The 22,079-nt window shown below is 39.0% G+C and overlaps 2 protein-coding genes across 3 annotated transcripts in view; one reads left to right on the top strand and one right to left on the bottom strand.

The window, feature by feature from the left end:
- dock7 (dedicator of cytokinesis 7) overlaps positions 1 to 9,990 on the bottom strand; it is a 45,781-nt gene extending 35,791 nt beyond the window's left edge. For both annotated transcript variants that reach the window (XM_022767315.1, XM_022767394.1), the window contains exons 1-14: positions 9,886 to 9,990; positions 6,516 to 6,615; positions 5,132 to 5,307; positions 4,079 to 4,147; positions 3,827 to 3,956; positions 3,500 to 3,712; positions 3,138 to 3,223; positions 2,970 to 3,036; positions 2,332 to 2,481; positions 1,729 to 1,809; positions 1,272 to 1,434; positions 689 to 831; positions 467 to 560; positions 104 to 266 (exon numbers count right to left, since the gene is read on the bottom strand). In XM_022767315.1, coding sequence (XP_022623036.1) covers positions 104 to 266; positions 467 to 560; positions 689 to 831; positions 1,272 to 1,434; positions 1,729 to 1,809; positions 2,332 to 2,481; positions 2,970 to 3,036; positions 3,138 to 3,223; positions 3,500 to 3,712; positions 3,827 to 3,956; positions 4,079 to 4,147; positions 5,132 to 5,307; positions 6,516 to 6,615; positions 9,886 to 9,923 — 1,673 coding nt within the window. In that variant the 5' untranslated portion in view covers positions 9,924 to 9,990. The remainder of the gene's footprint in view (positions 1 to 103; positions 267 to 466; positions 561 to 688; positions 832 to 1,271; positions 1,435 to 1,728; positions 1,810 to 2,331; positions 2,482 to 2,969; positions 3,037 to 3,137; positions 3,224 to 3,499; positions 3,713 to 3,826; positions 3,957 to 4,078; positions 4,148 to 5,131; positions 5,308 to 6,515; positions 6,616 to 9,885) is intronic.
- Positions 9,991 to 11,564: 1,574 nt separating this feature from the next.
- atg4c (autophagy related 4C cysteine peptidase) lies at positions 11,565 to 21,810 on the top strand. Its single transcript, XM_022739096.1, has 11 exons — positions 11,565 to 11,726; positions 11,835 to 11,955; positions 12,375 to 12,458; positions 13,016 to 13,246; positions 15,172 to 15,511; positions 16,392 to 16,462; positions 17,518 to 17,720; positions 18,023 to 18,101; positions 18,877 to 18,953; positions 19,434 to 19,553; positions 19,988 to 21,810. Exons 2-11 carry the CDS (start codon positions 11,880 to 11,882, stop codon positions 20,153 to 20,155), a joined length of 1,449 nt encoding a protein of 482 aa, XP_022594817.1. The 5' UTR covers positions 11,565 to 11,726; positions 11,835 to 11,879; the 3' UTR covers positions 20,156 to 21,810.
- The last annotated feature ends 269 nt before the right edge of the window (positions 21,811 to 22,079 follow it).

Raw genomic sequence — 22,079 nt, 5'->3', positions numbered from 1 at the left:
AATGAAAGTTTGACAAATGAATATAATCTCCAGACTAAATGAACTAACCTGAAAGGTAAGACACAAATGCTTCTCTTTTCACACTGCTAATGATTTTCCGTACCTGTATGTGGTGTTTGGCACATAGACATCCCTGGCAGGGAACTCCAGGATCTCCCTGGTGGGGCGTACCCTGCTGTCTGGGTAAGGTTTAACCTGCAGGAGGTCAGGAGTCAAGCAATAGTGGGGGTTCTCTGGAGCTGGAGAAATGTCCAACTTTAACTGGGCTGTGGTGACAGCCATAGAAGACACACGGGAGTGAGTGTAGGGAAGGAAAGAAAGAGGAAAAGGGAGATCATTAATTTGAAACACAGACACACACTTCTTCATAGATATTTTAAGGGAATCATGACAAAGATGAGCGTCAGGTTAACAAGTACCAATGGGAATAAGAAATAAAAGGACACTCAATTCTGTGTATTTATACCTGTGATGGGTCTGAGTCTCCTCAGCACTGAAGACGGTCTTCTCATATCTGCTAGGAACTTATACAAATCCTCATCACTCAGCCTGTCCCCCTCCTAAAACAAGCACAATATCAAGAAAAAGAGAAAGCACAGACCATAGTAAGTCTCGTCTGTGTGCCTGCATCCCAAACTATATCATTCAGACTTGTTTGTGTGCGTGTAGTATATGCAGTTGTTTAGACCTGTTTGAAGAAGTTGGTGATGGTAAGTGTTGCAGGTCTAAAGCCTGTCAGACTACATGACTCGTCTCCACTGGTGGTCCTCTCCAGGGAACGCCTTCCCATGATGCTTGAGTTCCTCCGTTCTGACCATGAGCCTTTTCTCTCTGCACACAGACAAAAAAAAAGCTTTTAAAAAAGGCTTCAATTCTGTTTATTGACTGAATACACCAACCAGCCACAGCATGAAAACCAGTTACCAATTTTAATGGTGTGGCTAATCAGTGTATATATACATTTCTGTGATCTGTCTAACAACAGGCAAGAGAAGAGGCCATCACCACAGTCAGCATCACCTTGGGAGGTCAAAGGTTAGATAAACACCAAGAGGTCAAACTAAAAATAACACAAAGGATCAATATGGCTATATACTTTGTTTGGATGGTTTGCTCTCTGTTTGAATTTGCTTTATGCACTATTTGAGGTTGGAGAGTTGTCTTTAGATAAAGGTTTTGTGAATGATTGCGTGAATGTTAACGACCTGATGCTGAGATGCATATGTTTACAGTTACAATCCAAAGGCTTATGTTAAAAGGGAATGTCAGACCTGAGAGGCTCATCTCCAGCTCTGTATCTCTCTCCAGACTGCCAGCGCTGTTAACAATGTTCATTAGATGAATAGCGGTCCAAGCGAAGGGCATTCGGTAGCGGCCAAGACGTTGGCAGAACTGCTCTGACTGGCCGCGAAGCTTCTCCAACTTCTCTTTATTCTATAGAAAAGACATGTTAAGTTAGTTATGTCTATGATCCAAAACAAGGATACACAGCTTACAAACTATATTTAAGTGTACTTATTCAGCCATTCACTTAAAAAAAAAAAAAAAAAAAAAAAGGTTATACAATGTGCCATATTTTGGATGATAAAATAGACAGTATTGCCAGAAAAGGACTGTGGCTGACATAATGGATATTAAATAATAAAATAATGTATTACTATTGTTATAATACACTTGAGACAAAACTCTTTCATGCAGAATTCAACATCTTATTCACAATGACCATACCTTGGCAGCATCTGACTCTTTGAAGACCATGTAGGGCTCAGCACACTCTCCAATATCACCTTGCTGCAGTACCTTTTCCAGCTGGGGACAGAGTACACAGTTTATAATCACGACACTCACTCACAGCAATGCAGTGATTATACAGGACAAAGACTGACTGTCAAATTGTTTTTCCAAACATATACAAATTACCTTATTAGCCAGCATATAAGACAATGCTTTTCTCTGGAAATACATTTGGAAAAGTCGAAGTGTTATTGTATTTGAGGACTATTTACAACATGAGATATTCTTTTTGAATGGATGGAGTACTAGTGGTTTAATAGAGTTTTTTTTATGTTTCACTTCTACAAGAGAAAACGATTGATGGGGATGATGATGAGGATGATGAGGACTCTCTTTTCCTTGGACTAATACTATTTTGGGGAAACTTTCACAACAAGACTAGTAAAGTATTTTGTCAAAAACGGGTGTTGGAAAAGGGGAGATCATCTTATAATTAGCTTCATTTTACATCCAGGGCAATTCACTATTTTTACTCATTCATTTATTTGCAAAACAAGATTTGACAAGATAGAGAAAGTTATATTATAATTATCTAACCTTGATGACCAGAAAGACGTCCTGGGAGGGGTAGGTGATGGAAAATATAGCAGAGCGTGCCAGTGTAGAGATGGCCGCTGTCTGAATGTGTGGACGCAGCATGGCCTTCGTCTGCTCAGAGTTCAGGTCAAAGAAAAAGTTCTCTGATATCTGAGGGACACATACAAAAAGGTAATCGTGACATGTTCATAAGATGAATGTAATACTGTCAACACAACATGACAACCATTAGTATAAAATCACATTTTGAATGAATGGCTGTATTACTGCAGCCTGATTTCTTGCTCATAGTGGCTGACAAACATGATAACATTTCAGTGACAAATGACCCACTTGTGAAATAATGGAGCTCCTGTGCAGAGCAAAATATATGAGAGATCCACTTATCAAGGCAACTGCTACCCTCTAGTGTCTGTCAGCTAAACGGGAACAGAAGGAGGAAGATGAACTTCTTCAGATAGATACATAGTTCCAGTGTATGATTTAACTGCATTCCCACAAGCATAACAGGGCCACAACATAAAATTTTATAGTCCACTCATCAAATTCGTTTTGGCCTCCCAACAATTTTAATGGTTTGCAGAAGTGACCCAACAACTCAGGGCTGAGGAGGCACTGAGGAAAGCATAACAGCTTACCTTTTTCTTTTCCTTGACATCGTATAAGGCCAAACTAGCAAATATGGGTTCAATTTCGATCTCAAACCTTCAAGGGGAGAGAAAAAGGAGTGAGTCAGCAGAAAGCAGCAGTTAAATAAAAGAGCTAAAAGGCTTTTTTTTTCTTGAAAAAGGCTGTCCACCACTTACTTCAAGGACAAGCACTTGACGAGTAGCCTCTGGCCAAAGTGTTCTTTAGGTACTTCAGGCACACAGTGGCGTTCAATTGGCTCCTCCTATACATTCACACAGAAGGTCACATACAAAAAACAGCGAAAATGATCAAAATGACTGAACTTCTGTACGTCCATGCTGTGATGAAAAGGTCTTCACATTTAATTTATGCAAATGTATTCATTACAAAGAAACTCACTAGCATCCTGGGACTGGTTTCAAATGTAAAGATTGCAGTCAACCCTCAAAAGTTTATCATATATTGCAAAATTTAAGTTGCAAATTAAATGTTGACCATCAGTAAAAGGTTCCTGCATAGGTAGAGGAGTATACTTCACCTCATCAAGGGCAGGGTGCAGGGCGAAGAGTTCACGGTGTCGGTTGGCCTTGCGCTGGTCTTCATTGTGCCTGTCAATCTCCTCATTGGGAGCACGATCGAGCAGGTGAGGGAGGAGGGCGTCAGGGAGGGAGTTCTTCAAGTCAAAGATGCTGCAGGCCCAGCTGCCGCGTGGGGTGTCATCTATAGACATCGACCGCCGCTTCATGTCATCCTACAGAACAACCAACACATATAAATGTGAATATCTCAGATAAACCCACTCATTCAAACAATAATATAGTAAGCTCTTTTTATCGAAAAAATTTGCCACTGAATGATTTGTTACCTGGTCATCCTGGTAGCTGCTGCTGTCTGGCATCTCATCAGCCTCAAACACTTGCTTGGGCAGGCCTTTCTGACGCTCCTTCTGCTTGTCTAGAGTGTTGGGGTTAAAGCCCGTACCAAGCTTGTGATATCTGAAGGAGAAAGCAGTCATTTGGGACACAGTGATTCAGTAGTCTACATGGTCATATTTTACAGATAAAATCCCAAATCTAAAGAGAAAAGACATGAATATCATCACACAGTGAAGCCTTACTTTCTGTTGACAATGGCCCAGTCTTCTGTGTAGGATCTGACACAGTCTCTGACGTGAGGATCAGTGTCCCTGCAGCCAGACAGACTCAATCAATCAAACAAGGTTTATTTTAACAGCAAAGGGACAAACTTTAAAGGCATTAGTCTAAGTGAATAATGAAACAGGCTGATGTCATATCATTTCTCTGGTACATAACACAGTGAAGTACACTTTCAGTGTTTTTGCCACCACTTCTGAAATACTGAGAGCCAGCCTGCAGGTTTTTCATCTCTCTCTTGGTGCAGCTTTTACAATAATTAAAAACAACAATAATAAAGCCTTAACAAAACACAAAGCATTACGCACATAGCAGCTGAAGCCAAACATTACTTCAAACAGAACTAAATATGTCTCTGCTTTTTCTCATAAAACAGTGCAGGCACTAATCAGCACTGCTTGGCAAACTGAAAAAATGCCTGTCATTTCCCAAAGTCATTGCAACTTCCTAAAAATTCCAAAGGAAGAACAGTTTAATAAAACATAGTGTGGTTCTGTTCAGACCTGCCATTAACATGTGTCAAACATGCAAGTTTGTAGAAATTGTTATCACTATTTTTATATTTCTTCTAAAGACTTGTCATATTTTGCATATTATGCAATGGCTTTTCTCCATTTGTATAGATTACCATTTGTTAAAACAGGAGGAGCATTCTTGTTCCAAGATTCTTCTTTTCCCTTTTTTTTGTTGGTTTTGTGTCAATACAGCAATTCCTATTTATGCTGAGTTATACGGTATATTGAATGTAAAAGTCTTTATTTCCTGGTGTTAAAAATGTGCAAAAAAAAGGATTTGTGGATAGAATATATTGATGGATATATTCATTAATCCCTTTTTTGCCCAATTAATATAAATCATTTGCCTTATGAACGTTTGCTAGGTTCTGTCATTCCCATACAATACTCAAAATGCTCTTATATGAGAAAAAAACTAAACCCTCAAAATAAGTATGATGTAAGACTGTACTTCAACTCCACACTTGCTATTACAACTTCTCTCAACCATCCAGCACTTACCCTTCCTCAGGGACAGCTTGTACCACTGTGCGACATTCCCTGGGTGTGTAGATGACCTCAATGTCATCCGGGGGAAACTCAATCAGATCCCTCAGGGGACCCGACTCAACGATGGGAGGGTGAGTGATGAGGTACTCCTCAAAATCCACTGGCTCCACCGCCTCTGTGAGGGGAACCTGAGGGAGAGGGAGAGATCAGAGGAATGGGAAAAGTTAATTAGCTGTGAAGACATGGTCAACTGTTCACTTCTCCTATCTGCACCTCTTCTTATTTTTTACTGTACATAAATGTCTTGGTAATGTATTAAAGTCCCTACTTTTCAGTAAAGGCTTTAAGGGATTGATTCTCCCATACAACCTCAGAGGAAAGTAGTGGAGTTATGGGTTATTCGTCATTCTATAAATCTATACCAAGTACAGCACCAACAGGTCCAAAATATGAGGTCATTTCAGTTATTTCTGTTGAGAGAGCAGTTCTAGTTTCTGGATCATCTTTAATTTCGAATAGGAAAATCAATTCTAAGGAAGACACATCTGCGATTTGGGCAAATGCTTAAAAATGCCCTCATGCTGATACAAGTAACCAGATTAGCAAGTGTGCTACTTCAAGCATAGTCTAATGGTTTCATGGGTCTTAGTCTGCTTCTCAAATGATGAACCCAGAGGGAATCTTTGGTTCAGCAGGTTCACTTTAAGTCTGTGTGCTGTGTGTGTGTGTGTGTGTGTGTGTGTGTGTGTGTGTGTGTGTGTGTGTGTGTGTGTGTCTCTCTCTCTCTCTCTCTCCCCCTCTTGAGGAATTTGAACACAAATACCTTTCACAATTTAATTAAAAGCCAACTGTAGCCTAATTAAGGATCAGAGTGGGAGTATTTGCTGGTGTTTGGGCTCAGGGCTGCTGAGGGTCAATTGGCACTACCCCCTTAATAAACATACAGCCTGAGCTCAAACACTGGTAACCCTAGAAACACTGCAGCAGAGACTGGATGTTGTGGACAGGCCAATCTATGGCTATCCCTTGTGGTATTTAGCAAGATGTAAACAACAGTCCTGCAGATATTTAAATAACCACACACTTGACTGAAGATTATGTCATTGCCTAGGGTTGTAATATTGTGGCACACTGATGTCAGGTATGACTACTGTTAATATACCTGACTGAACTTTGGTCAAGGCTACAGATGACAAAAGCAACCAAGTAATTCATTAAGGTATATTGATGATACATGTCTAACATTTAACGTACACCTCAAACCTATAACCTATAAATCTGCAAAATATTTTAGAAAAACATTTTAGCAGTTAAAAGGTTTTCCGACAATGCAGTTTCAGCTGCTATAAAACTAGTATGTTGATTCAAGCAAGCACATCTGTGATTAGCTACCCACCGTGTTGCTTGTTGTGGTCCCAACATTGAGGTTTTTGAATAGTTGTGGTGAGCCCCCATACTGGCCAGCTATCTGCTTCCTGACCTCTGCTGCCACAGTCCTGCAAACAGAGGAAGGAAAGGTAAAGGAAGTAAGAGAGGGTTCACACAACAAGACAATAATATCACAATATTTCATCCACAATAATGACAGGATCCAAATACCAGTGATTCTGCAATGACATGCTGAAAGACATCTTTCTATGACTGCAAGGCAGTCATGTATGACACAACCAGAGTGCAGTACAGTTCAGATCTCAAATGTTAGCTGTACAGGTAAGAAAATGCATCTGTGTCTGTATCAGAAAAAATCTATTTGAGATATGGGTGCCAGTTGTTAAATATCATATTGCAATATAAAGTACATTATTTGTCTGACCCCTTGTTGTAATCTGGCAGGCAATAATTGGGAATAAAATACTAAATGAAAAGCCTCTACGAAAATTTCACCTCATATTTTAATTAAAGCCTTTAACCCTGAAGCCCAGGAGAAATTTGACGTTTTAACCATGAAAATGAAATACAAAGAGCAATAAAATACTGATTTATTTATTTCAGCATATAACTGTTAATCCAGCAAAACATAAGAAATTGCGATGTTATAACAAAGTGGTTATATATTATGCCATAATATTGTAATGTGAGATATTTTATGATTCAAATCCAAAGTTACACATGGCGAGACTTAGTGCTGTTGAACTAAGTAATACAAAGACTCCTTCATGCTACTGCATTTTGCACATTTCTACATAAATGCCTTAAACTGCCCAAAAAGACAAGACTATTTAACATTGAGGATTACGCTTCTTGTCCTTTTATACTTCTCTCTTTGTGTGTCTGCTCAATAGTCTTCAAGTGTCGCCTCGGACAGGATCATATATTACACTGAGGCAGAGGGGATAGAAACAAATAAAAACCTCTACCCGAGTGGTCAGCACAAAGCTCTTGGTGTTCAACTGCTGCTGTAGCCACTCACATACACAGGTCCTTTAAATCACAGCAACCACCAAAACCACTCAAAGACTTTTGCCTTGAACAAAACAACAGCGCAGCAAGTAGCCCAAAGAGTCACAAACAAATAACAAATTAGAACCAAGGAAAAAGGCCAGACACAAAAGACTCAAGGTTATGTTGCACAAGTAACACAGAGTCTATGAGGATCCACGGTTATTATCAACTATGTTTTATCAATACACTTCTCTTCATAACCAACAAGCTGTCCAATTTTCCTGACTGTCTCTTTGCTCCATCCTGAAAGCAACGATCGAGTCAGTGTGATCATTGCAAACATCAAACCTGGGTCTGGTTTCTCCACTGCCACTATAGTGCTGAGTTCATCTCTGCTCAATCATAAATATACTGAAGATCCGGTGGCCTCTGCAGTGCAGGGCTGTCACCACTGGAGAAAGGCAGAAGCGCTGAACTGACAAACACATTCCACAGTCCTCCCCAATGCCTTTTACCAGACCTTTACTTAGCACTGGTCACTGCACAGCAGAAGAACTTCATTAAATAAACAGCTCTTACGGCTAGCATTTCAAGAAGTTGAGAACAACTCCTCCCAGGAACAAAGTATAAACTGGTTGCAATTGAAGGTCATGGTATAAGCAAACCATTCAACTGAAACATGTGATTTAAGCCTCGAGGTGAAGCTGTTTGTAATTTTAGTCACTAATTTAGCCTCAACATGCAACATAAGCCACTTTCATTATAAAAGGCAAGCCAAAGCAGGTAGAATAGAGATCTTTTTTCACTGCTGAATGGTTAATATCAGCAAGGTAAACTGTGTCCACTAACCTAAGAGTCAGTGAGAAACAATGCAATCTGTCAACAATAAATGTGCTCTTCGTGAAGGTTATGTTATTTTTTTTTATTGAGGTTGTGTTGTAAAGTTACTGCCTAATCTCTACGTTAACTTTCTAGGCTATAGTTTGTGATGTTGTGGTAATACTTGGCATTACATTGTATGGTACATGTGGTATGATTGTGTCATCAGTAGGTTTGTTTGTTGACTCCAATTAGGCATCAGCAAATCATCGTGTCTGAATAACCTGCCATGATGATATGTCCAGTGCACATAATCAATATGAAATTCCAATAATAAGATGTGGTTGTGATTAATGGGAGCTGGATTCACACTATAATAGAAATGCATGCCCCTCCAGTCTTAACGTCTACAATGAAATTGAAGTCTGTATGACCACACCAGCAACAACTTTAAAATCCAATCTGTACTACCCAATGATCTTGTTGAATTTTTAACTTATGTTAAAGAAACTAGGCTCAACTAGATTTACAATCTTAAAATAAAGAGAAAAATCAGTCACATTGATATGCAGGGCCCTTTGTAATAATCAACAGTTTTTTCCACGTGGAAACAGAAGACAAGTGACAGCAGGCATTTTTCCTTTCCAAAAACCTTAGATTTTCATGATAATCTCACCAGAAGGGCGTAAAATATTATTCCATCCATCTCATTTTCACCCGATACTGGTTCAGAGAAAAACCAAACCAAGATGGCAAATATAATTATTTTTGCTTAATACTAGAATGACTTGGCTGACTGTGAATTAAGTCATCAGCAGGGACAATGACTAAAACATGTTTATGTTGATAGCTGTGGGAGACAACAGTTCATCTCTCCCTGAGCATTGCACTGCATCCATCCATCTATCCATCTATCCATCTATCCATCTATCCATCTATCTATCTATCTATCCTCTGACTGGGATGATGGTATTTGACAGCTAGCACAAAGCCCTTTGTTAAAGAGATTACTTTAATCTGTCTAAGGGGCGGGGAAGATTATAATATCGTTGTTTGATAGCTGCTGAGGGAGGCTTTTGTTTCCACATCTCCCGTTTTACAAATGTCTGCTCACTCCTGTAAGTAAATGAGGTCTTGCTTAAAATATACCTCAACAAAGTTCAGTCACATCTCTACCAGAGCCAGCATAACCTAGCCCATCGTTAGCTACTGTAGTCTAGATAGCTAACTAGCTGTCCAAAATTAACGGTTTACAATTTACAGTTATTGCCTTTGGGTGCGTGTGATTATTAAAAAACTAACTCCTCTCTGTCGGGATACATTCATTACAAAGATATTACATCTCGCCTCTTTGTTGGCATTCAGTGCCGCTGTCTGTCTGGGTGGGTCTGAGCATCTTCGCCGTTATGGCTAACAAGCGGCTAGCTCGGAGCAGCCAGGCTGTGCTGGCGGCTGGGCCTCCTTCACTGGGTTCCCTCAGCGGTGGTCTAAGGGCGACCTATATAAAAGCGACTAAGTGCTCGGTGTGTCTTTTACGAGCTCGTTTCGGGGTCTCAAGTCTTTACCTGCTGATTTTTTGGGCGAAGGCGCGGCGTTCAGCCATGGCAGTGGCCGCTGATGTGCTTTAACGAAATTCCCAGGCAGGCACGCAGGAAGCAAGCAGGCTCCGGTTTCCACTCACTCACTACGGCCACAGGGAAAACGGGCAAACGGGAGAATGGAATCGTTACCGTAATGACCATAATGATGTGCAACAGAACACACCCAATGAAAAGCTCCTGCGCACTATATTATGGAGAATAAAGCTACACTCCAGCAGCTGGACAATTTCATTTAAAGATTTTACATAAGATTCACCCATTTACATTGCTAAATGCATTGGTACTGAGAAATGTGGAACAGGGGGAATATTAATTTGCCTTCTTTTTGTCTGATTATTTCTTCTTGAAATCTGGACACCCTACACATTCATCCTAAAACAACAATTCCCATACTTTGATGTCAATTTTATTTCAAACTTTTCTTTTTTTCGTGGAAGACAGGCATTAAATCCTTTGTACATAATGCAACAATGAATACAATATAAAGGATAAAGTTTAAATATTTTAACTTAATTTAACCAGATTTTTCCCACTCTCAAATTAGTAACAGAAAATTAGCAACTAACAATTGAAAAATGACAACAACTATTTAATTTTCTACAGCTGCCAAATAATTTTACTGTTAATTAACTAATCGCTGAATTGTCTAAACGTTGCTCTAGATTAAACTTTCAGTAGCACTTATATTTGTTGCTAGTGGTTTTTACATTTACTTTTTAATCTTTTTTCTCAGGTCTAACGGCTTTCCACTAGATTTGTATGCTCCATCTTCTGTATTCTGTAATATAAATGTCATAGACTGTATATAAATGTATATCAGATTTCACTGCAGTAAAGACTTTATTAAACCCAACAAGAGAATACAAAATGTGTAAGGCACAAGCATTAACATTATTGTGCTTTTCTTAAACAAAGAAAGATGTTTAGTTTAAGCTTAATTTAAAAAAAAAAAAAAAAAAAAAAAAGACATCTAAGAGTTGTCACTGTTATCGGGAGCTCATCTTTCAAGATAGGTCTGTGTACCAAACTAAATTTATAGTATTAGCATAGACAAACAAAAATTAACAGCAAACACACACTATGGTTCTACACAAAAGTGTCAACTGATAAAATGGTAAATGGCAAATAATAAAGTAGCAAAAAGTTAATGAAATTAGCCCAATTTCAGTAACAACTAGAAAAAATCAACATAAAAAAAAATCAACTAATCAACATAATTGTATCACCTTAATTGGTAAAATTCCTACACTGGTAAGTGTTGATTATGATCTTACGATCTTCGATGTAGCCATGATCAAAATAAAGGTAGTTATTTTTAGATGACCATCAACACTGCATTGTAATAACAGCAATGTAATGGGGAAAATTAGAAGTGATGCGATGAAGGTGCCAGAGATCTGATCTTGCATTTTAATCGTGGTCCTGCCTTTGTACAACAAAAAGCGCTTGTTTTGCTCCAAGAAATAACCAAAGCAAGCGGGATATTCATTTAAGACGGCATTACTTCATGGAGAAACTGTTTTTTAAACGCCGCCCGCTCGGGCTACTTTGATTTTCAAATCGAGCTACTGAAGACCTTGGTCCCGGAGAACACAACGGAAACACCGCGAGATCAGCTGACTTGACTCTTCTACTTCCTCAAAGTGTAAACATTGGCGATCGCAGGGCAGTGGTAAGATACAGAGCGAATCATGGGTGATAGACGGTGCGTTAGATTATCTTTATAACACAATGTGACGTTTGAACTCTTGTACGGAGCTACAAAGCGGCTGTGAGTGGAGAACAGCTGGGTCGAAGAAGCTCAGGTAACGGCGTCCTCACTGCAAGCTGTCATTTCATGTAGTTTCTAATTGCGAAGTGATACTGCTACTCGCAACTCTGTGAACATTTGTGTGTGTCCATTGTGCACCAAGGTTTGTAAGCTGTGTGGGAATGGGTTCCATCCCTTGCTGGTTCAAATGGAGAATAAAGGGAGCGACGAGGTGGAAAAATTGAAGACAAAGTTCTTGTCAGTTTGGCACAATGTGAAGTACAGTAAGTAATTTGCTTGAGGCCAGCACACACACAGCCCTGCCACCCGTGCTCAGTCCCCTGTGTCCACTTTGTTTTCTAATGCTTACATGCATCACTGCTGTGCTTTCGATCTGTCATTGCAATATAGTCCACAATCTTTCTTATCTAAACTGAAATTTGTACTACTGAAATGCAGATATCAACAATAGCATGTACTGTGGACACAGGAGACAGTACAAATAAACATATGCACCAGAATTCAATGAGACAAGAACATACTGCTGTTGAGTCAGACCTTAAAATAGTTCCTTGTCATACTATCCACACTAGTTTTTTGTGTATTATTTCAGTTCACTAATAGTAAAGTTTCTGCTGTTTCTGTTTACCTAATGAACATAATGGCTACTACCTGCACTTTGTCTTTTTATTGTGTATCTTAGGTTGGGCTCTGAAATCAAAGACCTCGTTCAGTAGAAATTCCCCAGTGCTTCTTCTGGGAAAATGTTACCATTTTAAGGCTGAAGGTACAGTGCACACACACAACAACTGCTAGCAACTGCAGTTAAAACACATACTTACATAATTATACAGTGCATGCCCTGTAATGATGTTCACATGCTTAAATATGCAACAATTTCACCCTGCAAGATGTCACAAAGAAGCACTGTTTCAAGCTACATAGAAACAAACTACTATATCTGTCAATTTATCCTCCTCTTAACCTCAGAATAATAACTGCCATCTGATTAAGGAAGTAAACATATAAGTAAATTATTTACCAGCACTTCATTCTGCTATTGTATCTAATGGGAGGGACCAAAATGATGTTGACTAACTGGTTTAGTCTCAGTATTAACTTGTGTCTGACCTTAACTAGGAAATCATTGTCTCAGTAGATATTGTCAGACAAGCACTTTGCACAATGTTTGGAGGGTCTTATACAAATATTTAAAGTTAAACACAATTTAAAATTAATGCATGATTAACTTGAACCAGTAGATTTATCATCTCCACAGGACACAAGATGAAAAAAGTTAAGTGCAAATCCTGAGTTGATCCCATGGTCATTTGTTTGCCTCAGATGACAATAGGCTCACAGAGGCCTGCTATGAAGCCTCTGAGGAGGACTTCGTCATGGGGAACGTGGAGGCTTTCCGGAAGGATTTTGCGTCTCGAGTGTGGCTGACCTACAGGGAGGAGTTCTCTCCCTTGCCCGGCTCCACCCTGACCTCCGACTGTGGCTGGGGATGCATGCTGAGGGCTGGACAGATGATGCTGGCTCAGGCACTTACTCTGCACTTCTTGGGCAGAGGTGAGTGAAATCATGGTGCCACACTTGAGGTACACTAAAACCCCTCACAGTGGTGTAATGAGATGAATGAAAAGTGTGGGCAAAAATGATGAAAGTGGAGTTTGATTGTTCTCAGTTTAAAGTCACAGCTAAGCATGTGGCAGTCAAAAGTAGTGGATAAATCTGAGGGGTGAAAATTTGATCAATGGGATAGGAGAGAATAGAAAATATATTCCTTATACACAAAATTATTTTAATTTTTAAAAATTTCTTTTCAGATTCTCTAATCTCATTTCTAGTGACATTATATAGGTTTCACCTTTCAGGGCTCTGAAAGTGATTTAAACTCAACAGGGTGACACATAGACATTATTTTATTTCACTCGCTAAAAAGGTTGGGAACCCCTGACTAAAGGTTGGAGAAGGGTGCTTTTGGCTGGAAGGTTGGTGATTTGAATCCTCGGAAAAGCTGGAAAATTTTGGTTTTGAAAAGGACATTAGTATCTCAAACCCCTTATTTAACAGACAGTGTTGAAGTGCCTTTGACTAAAAGCGGAAGATATTTGGACACTGCTTGTACCCTGTAGCTCCCAGGTGTTCATCTTTGGAACTACTGTATATGAATGTGGAGACAGACAATAATCATACAGACGAGACAGACGATAATCATCAGCAAAAGTCTTCATTATATAATACAGAACTAGATGGATTAAGTGGGTGAAGTCAAATACTATAGGTCATTTTGAAATGCACTGAATGTATCTTTATATTAAGTTTCTTCATTCCACTTTAGTTCAGTTTCTTTTTTTCTAAGCAGGAAGACAGACTTATTGCCACTTTGAGAGTTTCCTCATTCTCAACTTTAAACAGAAAGTTTAATTTAGTAGATGCGAGCCATTCAAGATGAGTGAATTCCTCACATCTTTGTGAGATCTATTGTCTGTGAAGTGTCCTAGACTTTATGGCTCCACATAATGAGATGACAGTACCGGTTTAATGCAGTCATTTAGAAAACAATATTTAAAACTTGTTCTTCTGTCAAATCTAAAATATGTCACTGATGAAATATTTCTCTATAAAGTGACTAATTGCCACTTAAGGATATTTATTGATCAATTTCACTTTGATTCACTTTGGATCAAGGTCATTTTGTTAATGACTTAGACTCTACTCTGGTCCATTTTATAGCCTGGGCCACTCCCATTCTCTCCGCCTTTGGCTCCCACCCTGTTTGTAAGGCTAAGGCACCGTTAAAGTGAAATACTGGGACACTCAAACCTGTAATTGAACAGAAACACATATCCTGTCACAGAAGCACACAAGGTTCTGTCTGTTTAAGGCAAAAACCTTTCAATTTCAAGTTCTGAAAGACTTTTTGTTCTTAGTGGATATGGGCTAAATGGAACTTTAATGTGTTGAATGATCAGGACCAGAGAGCCTCATAGATACTGGTCAAGTAGGTGTCTTTCTTTATTTTCCATTGCTGTTATCAGGTTTGGGAGACCTATAGACTGTTCTTGTTCTACAAGTAAGACTTTGATTCTTTGTATAATTTGTTTATCTATTTTCTGTGTTGTCATGTCACACTAGAAGTATGGAGTTTTATCATAAGTGTTTTTGAGAGGGTGGCAGCAAATGGGGATTAATATTATTCATCTCAAAGTGATAGGAAACTGTTGTCTGTGATTTCTTGCCTGATGCCTTCATCAACCAGCGTAAATGGTTCAGGATTTTGCCAAGAAGCAGTCAAATAGTCATATTAAAATTGTGTCCACAGAAAGATGAGGATATTAATCTTTCCATGTATCATCAGTCGTTTAAGAAATACAGTCATAAGTCTACTAACATGGTTCCAATAGGTGATTTAATAATAAAATATCACTTTGTTTTTGCTCTATAATGTTGATTGTAGCTGATGTTTTACACATGATCTTTTTCCTCCACAGACTGGACCTGGTCGGAAGCACTGACACTCCAGGCTTTAGACACAGAGACGTGGACAACCACTGCAGCCAAACGTCTGGTTGCTTCTCTGGAGTCTTCTCTGCAAGGTTCTCACAAGCCCCCTGATCCTGGATTACCACCCATGCCTCAAGCCCAGGCCCCAAGATCTGCAGAGGAGGCAGATGCACATTTGAAAGAGATGTACCACCGCACACTGGTATCCTGGTTTGGGGACAGCCCCTCGGCTCAGTTGGGACTCCACAGGCTGGTCCGCTTAGGCCTGACGATGGGGAGACAGGCAGGAGACTGGTATGGACCTGCTGTGGTGGCACACATTCTAAGGTAGGACACATTCTCTCAGTGACCTGAGAGTAATTACACTTGTTGAAATCTTGCATATGACTCACATTCACGCTATTTCTGTCTTTAAGCACATAATGATTTAATATTGCTTAGAGAACAACTAATTATTCATTTTTGTTATTGATGAATATACAGATGAGGGTTTGTTTGGTCATTCAATCTATCATTCAATCAATCTATTATTTAGTATGTATACAAAATGTAAAATGTGGTATCTTTACATAATAAATTACTTAAATATTTCAATCAAAATTATGGGGCATGGATAGGTAGTATCTAAGTGAAGAGGAAGACTGTGGCAAAACATTGGATTAAAATATATTATACATACATATATATATATTGCTGCAAGACTTCAGTTTTTTGTAACTGTTACATATTTCCTTGTAACTGTAACTGTGCATAGGTGACGTGGTTGTTGTTGAATTATTGCACCCGCTACAAAGCCTGGGGATGGCTATTATATTATACATGTTTGCAGTATAATAAATGAACAAAAAATAAACAATATAAACAGCATGCAGATGAATAAATATAATGCAGTTGAGCTAGTGACGACACCCGCTGCCACTGAGTAACATGTGCATCCATGACTAGGTGATTATTTGCGAAGATGCCAATGAATTTCAAGCCCTTAACTTATTCAAATATACTGTGGTAAAAATATCTTTGAATAGATGCACTAATCCGATACCAGTTAACTAATTTTTACATCAGTAATATCAGTGTTTATAAGTTCACAATGACATATGAAGCCCTGATCTTTAAGTAGCCTAAGCTCCAGATATAAACTTCCCTCCCTCGCCCCTTTTCTCTCTCTTTACTCTATCCTCCTCACTTGTTTCTCCCTCTCTCTTAGGAAAGCTGTCGAGGAGGCGATGGACCCTGGCTTGGCGGGTATAACTGCCTATGTCTCCCAGGACTGTACAGGTATGAAAGATGAGCCTGTTGATGATAAAACAGGATGCTGGGCACAACACAACTGACCCTTCTTTTTCCACTCACTCTCTGCTGCTGCTGGGGGAATGTGGAGCTGCAAAGAGTGGTGACATGAGTTTAACTGTGTCCGTTCCAAATCTATGACCACCCACTCCAACCTCTTCTTAACCCCGCTGACCTGTGTTTTGATTCATGTTTGTCCTCTCAAATGCCAGAGCAGAGGATAGCTGGAGTGAGTAGATAGTCTTGGTGTATTGTTAAGAGTTTGATATTTGACTTTAACTTGTGCACCATACATACATAATGTGCATAATGGAGTTTAGTACTGAAATGATTACTTGATTAAAAAAATCTCAATTAAAACACAAAACTAAATTAATAGTCAGAAATTTTGACAATCAATTATGAATTGTTAAAAGTGGCTTATCATTAGTCTTTTATTTTGATGCTTTTCTCTGTTTTATATGAATGTTGATTTAATCTCTTTGAGTTTTGGACAGTTGTTCAGACAAAACAAGTGATATAGAAACATTACCTTGGGCTCTGCCCTAATGGACCGTGCATATACCCTATTTATGGAAATGTAACTGTCATTCAAAAAGAGCAAAAATAGAATCAAACTATTTTTCAGAGGGATTGATTGAACCAAAAAGACACACGTGCCAAACATAAGAAAGACACCTGTGATTATGTAACGAGAGAGATGAAGTGTTTGTTGTTCATTTTAAGACATACAGTGAAATATTTCAAAATGAAATGACATTTATGAGAAATATAATAAACTCTTACCACCATATGATTATAATATGCATATATTTAGACAATTTTGCAGATGATTATGAGAAAGAAGAACTTTGAATCTCATAGACAAAAACATAATCATGAAGACATGATGCTCATATTAAAAAACTGGAATGCTACAAAAAATCTGTACTGATTGAGTGAGAGTCTGATGAACAGACAGAACAGCTGATAGATTGACCAGACAGACACAGACATAGACAAAATGACTTCCATCTGACCTTTGTGTTATTGATCCTCCATAGTGTACAGTGCTGATGTCATTGATAGCCACAGGGCACCAACAGCAGGGCAGGCCTCTGCTGAGAGATCAGATGCCCCTCCTTCGCCACAGAACAACCAACCAGCGTCTGCCTCCACCCTGCCAGACAGCCGAGCCGTCATCATCCTCATCCCTGTGAGGCTGGGAGGGGAGAAGACAAACCCTGACTATTTTGACTTTGCGAAGGTGAGGCATACGTGAAGGTTAGGGTAGTTTTCAGAACTCTGTTTTAGTGAAATAAATTTAGATTTTATGTTTGATGGCAGGGTTTTACATGCACACTCACATATTTAAGAACAAAGCCAGTTAGCGGCTTCACAGGAGTAAAGAGTAATTATATTCTCAAATTGGAAATGATTATTGCAGTGAACGTTGAGCTTAAAATATCTGTTTTAGAATCACTGAAATGCAGAATGTAGGACACAAAATGGCAGTATTTAGGTTTTGAGTCAGTATGTTTGTTTCTCTGTCCTTCTCTGTTCATTTAGAGCATACTGAGTTTGGAGTACTGCATAGGCATCATCGGAGGGAAGCCCAAACAGGCCTGCTACTTTGTAGGATTTCAAGGTTAGTGTTAGCTTAATGGAAAAAAGAGAAAGACACACAGACAGGGGTTGGCGTGAATAGCAGATTATTTTGCATAATATACCCTTCTTATGTGAAGAGACAAAGTAAGTTAATGTATTCCTGTTTGCATGAGGAAAACGGAGAGGAGTGGAGATGGAAGCGAGTGAAGCAGGGCTTACTTTATTCTCTCTGACCCATCAAAGCCTCACCCATTTATCACAAGTAAACCTCCCAAGTTGTAAGCTGTAATTGATTTCCATAGGAGGCATGCATTAAATTTCATCTGGCCCCAAAGTGAGCCACTCTTCATCACCTTCAGGAGCCAGGAGGAACCTTCAGTTGTACATCTTGGCAGTCAATATTTACGCATTTACATTTTACCAATTTGAAATACAGTGGTGGATGATGTCTAAATGACAAGCAATACATTCTCCCTGCCAAGGCTCAGCTCAGCGCTGCATTTATCATATGCAAATGGTCGAATATAATTGCGTGTTTGTAAAAGTAATTCCCCCACACAAAAATTAAATGACAACCTCTTTTTTGTGGGTGTAAAGAATGTGCTTGTACAAACGCATTTGATTATGCAGAATTTAATCCACCCTGGTGGATATTAAAAAGCAACAACCTTCTGGGAGGCATATTTGACGCACACAAGCCTAACAGTAGACCGAGCGGGTGACTTTGAGCTGCTCTGCATAGAAATTGGAGAGAAGTGCGTTTTTGTAATAATCCGATGTTTTTGAATAACTTGTCTTTTGTTTTGTCCTTGCAGATGACAGCTTGATTTACATGGACCCTCATTACTGTCAGTCTTTTGTGGATGTCAGCACCAGCGATTTCCCTCTCCAGGTAATGTGAAATTACACAGACGAGCTGACTGGGGTCCCAGTAATGTGAATTTAATAGTTTCTGTTAGTACTTAAGGGTATGAATCTTAAAGCAGCCCTCGGCCCAATTACAGAGTCCCTATCTGCTGATTTATTTGCTGCTCAGATGTGTGAAGCTGCCACTTAAGAGAAATATGGCAAATACAGGATCAGGTACTGTGAGCCTGAATATTTCAGGACCCATACATAAAAATCAGCTCACAGCACAGTATGGCAACTTTGTTTTATGCTTTTGCATGCCGTGGTATACAATGTGACACACACCAGAGTTGTAAATTTATGGATGCTGTGACAGCAGATAAATAAGATTTCATTCATCAAATGATGCAGAATACAGCTTATTTTGTGTTGACGCTGCCATGGAGTGTATGTATGCCCCGCAGTTACCTGCCCCTTCAGCTTGATGAATACTTTCAGATGTATCTTGTCTCTTTTTGTCTAGTCGTATCATTGCCCCTCACCAAAGAAGATGCCTTTCAGCAAGATGGACCCAAGCTGCACCATAGGTTTCTACTCTAGAAGTATCCAGGACTATGAGAGAATCAGCCAAGAGCTGTCTAAGGTGAGGAATGCTGCAAAAACACAGGATGCCTTAAATATCACTCCAAAATGTCATTATTTTATTAGTCATTTCACAAATAGTATAATCATAATTTAAATACTACTGTATATTAATTCTGTTTTGTGTACTAGCAAATGTTTGTTTCAGTATAATAGACGTTGACCAGTAGGTGGCAGCATTTAGCCATGAATCTAACTCACTTCTTTCCTGCTTACTTACCAGTTGTAGATTGTGTAGATGTTGTAAACCAGCACTCCCTCCTTAAACATATCATGCGTCTGCTTAGAGGACTCTATTTCTATAGTTGCAGCCCGAGAGAGAATATGCTTCTTGTTATGTTAAGTGTTGAATTGATTCAACATAAATTGCTGTGAAATGTACAGTGTGGCGTAACCCTAGCGCTCCCCTGAAACACAGGTCTGTTGTCGTTCCAGGTGCTGCAGCCGTCAGCGAAGGAGAAATACCCAGCGTTCACTTTCGTGCAAGGTCATGGCAGAGATTACGACCTGTCGGCAGGCCTGACCCCAGAGAAGAGAGAATGGCCCTTCATCCGTGACCCAAGGAGGACGGTGACCACGGCTGGGGACTTTGTGCTGCTTTAACAGCACTGTTTAAAAAACTACTGACAGGGAACTTCCTATTTTTTAAGATTCAAACTGCTCAGTATGTGGAGCCTCGTGTCTGACACGGTTGTGACATTGAAGGTTGTTGAACTCTTTCAAACTACAATAATTCAGTCTATAGGTCCTGGAAACTTTGTTGCTGAGCAATTTTAGACAAAACTGCTGTTAACTGGTTGGACTTGTATTTGTTGCCGGGCAATGTTAGCGATAGCTGAATCATTTGTCAGGAAGCCTTGGGAAAGTTCTTGGTGCTCTGCTGAATTTAATGACCTAACAATTTTATATACCCATGTACAACATTTAGAGCAACACTATTCATTTGTCAAGATTATTTGAATTTCTATGGACATCTTACGACAAGATGTTGATGGTGACTTTATCAACACACCAGATTTTGTGAGATTTAGTGAAGGATTTTTTGCACATTACATAATATTGAACTACCAAAGGGGTTTGAGTAGGTTCAGTTCAGCACTCCCACATTGACGTGCTTTGTGAATTCAAGGCTAACAGTGTCATAGAGCAGTAGTAACTATGACTAAACGCAGTGTTGGTCCACTTTAAAAGGTTTTAAAGGACTACACCTGTAGTATTTAGATGATGTTTCTGTGTGGTTAGCAGTGGTCACACAGAAGTGTGTTAAAAGCCTTAAATGATATAGGCCACAGGCTCTCTGAAAATAGGCGAAGCTACCTAACTTTTACAAACTTCTCTGCTAAAAACATTTCATCAAGAGACAAATTCTGCAACTCTCTGAGACACCTCAGCAACACAAGCACATGCTCTGAGGGAAATTTTCTTTTTTCATTCACACTAAAGCTCATTTCTTTCTCTTAGCAATAATATATGATGATGTTGTGTGATGATATGATTGTTTGCTTGTCTTAGTGTTTTTGAGTGGTATTAATTTTGACTATGTTATGCATCGTAGTGAAAGTGACCAGTGGTATCAGGAGAGTTTGTCAAAGTGATAATGGTGTTTTGTTATACACCTCACTAAGCACCATCTGTTATTAATTACCCTTTACATAAGGATACTTTGGATGTAATAGTATGTACTGTATGTACATTACTGGTCAAAAGTTTTAGAGCACCCCCATTTTTCTAGTTTTTATTGAAATTTCAGGCCTTTTTCAGGCATCACATACTCACTTAACTTAAAGAGCCTCTGCAGAAAAGGAAGTAAATTAAGCCTTGAAAGTTGATGCAAACAATTCCTACATGTCTAAACTTTTGTTGATTACTGACAAACTCTGTGTCTGTACAAAGGCAGTGTTGGAACAAACTGTTACTACACCTGCTGAAGTAGTATTTGGGCATTAATGCACTGCAGGAAGTAGAACTGTCCATCATAATATCGAGAAAAAAGGCGAGTAAGGTTGGTCAGGGTTTTATCCTACAGCAACGTAATGACCCAAAACATTAGAAGAAAAGAACTACACGGTGGCTTCACATGATGGAAGAGCAGCACAGTCTCTAAAACTGGACAGAAGGTGATGCAGTTGCAGGAACTTCTGCTGCAGTGTTGACAAACTTTTTGGTCTATATTTGATTTTCATTGTAGAAAGAACACCACAAGTGTGTTCGGCTGAAAGATTTGTCCAAAATTTTGATTAAATTTAGTTGAACAAGAAGATTCCATGATTCCTTGTTGTTTTTTAAAAAAAAATCTCCAATAGTTTATTTGTTCTATGCTTTAATTTAAGAAACAGTGAGACATTGAATTATGTAAATTTCAATAACAGCTGGAAAAATGAAGGTGTTCTTAAACTTTTGACCAGTAGTGTATACTGTATATCTAACACACATTTAAACAGCAGCTGAGGTCAAATAATTAGAAAAGCACTCCAATTCAGGGAATTGATATTGCATTGCAGTATAGAGAAATACTATATCAACTGTC

The sequence above is a fragment of the Seriola dumerili genome, unplaced genomic scaffold (genome assembly GCF_002260705.1).
Source record: "Seriola dumerili isolate Sdu_G_001 unplaced genomic scaffold, Sdu_1.0 BDQW01000002.1, whole genome shotgun sequence".
Taxonomy (NCBI): Eukaryota; Metazoa; Chordata; class Actinopteri; order Carangiformes; family Carangidae; genus Seriola; species Seriola dumerili.
The sequence above is the reverse complement of the archived record's forward strand: the minus strand, read 5'-3'. Positions and strand labels throughout refer to the sequence as shown.

Bases quoted from the DNA above. Each gene is read 5' to 3' on its own strand.
- atg4c (XM_022739096.1), top strand. From the start codon at position 11,880: ATGGAGAATAAAGGGAGCGACGAGGTGGAAAAATTGAAGACAAAGTTC. The intron at 16,463-17,517 runs GTATGAAAGATG...GATCCTCCATAG, and splicing joins TGTCTCCCAGGACTGTACAG to TGTACAGTGCTGATGTCATT. The intron at 17,721-18,022 runs GTGAGGCATACG...CTGTTCATTTAG, and splicing joins ACTATTTTGACTTTGCGAAG to AGCATACTGAGTTTGGAGTA.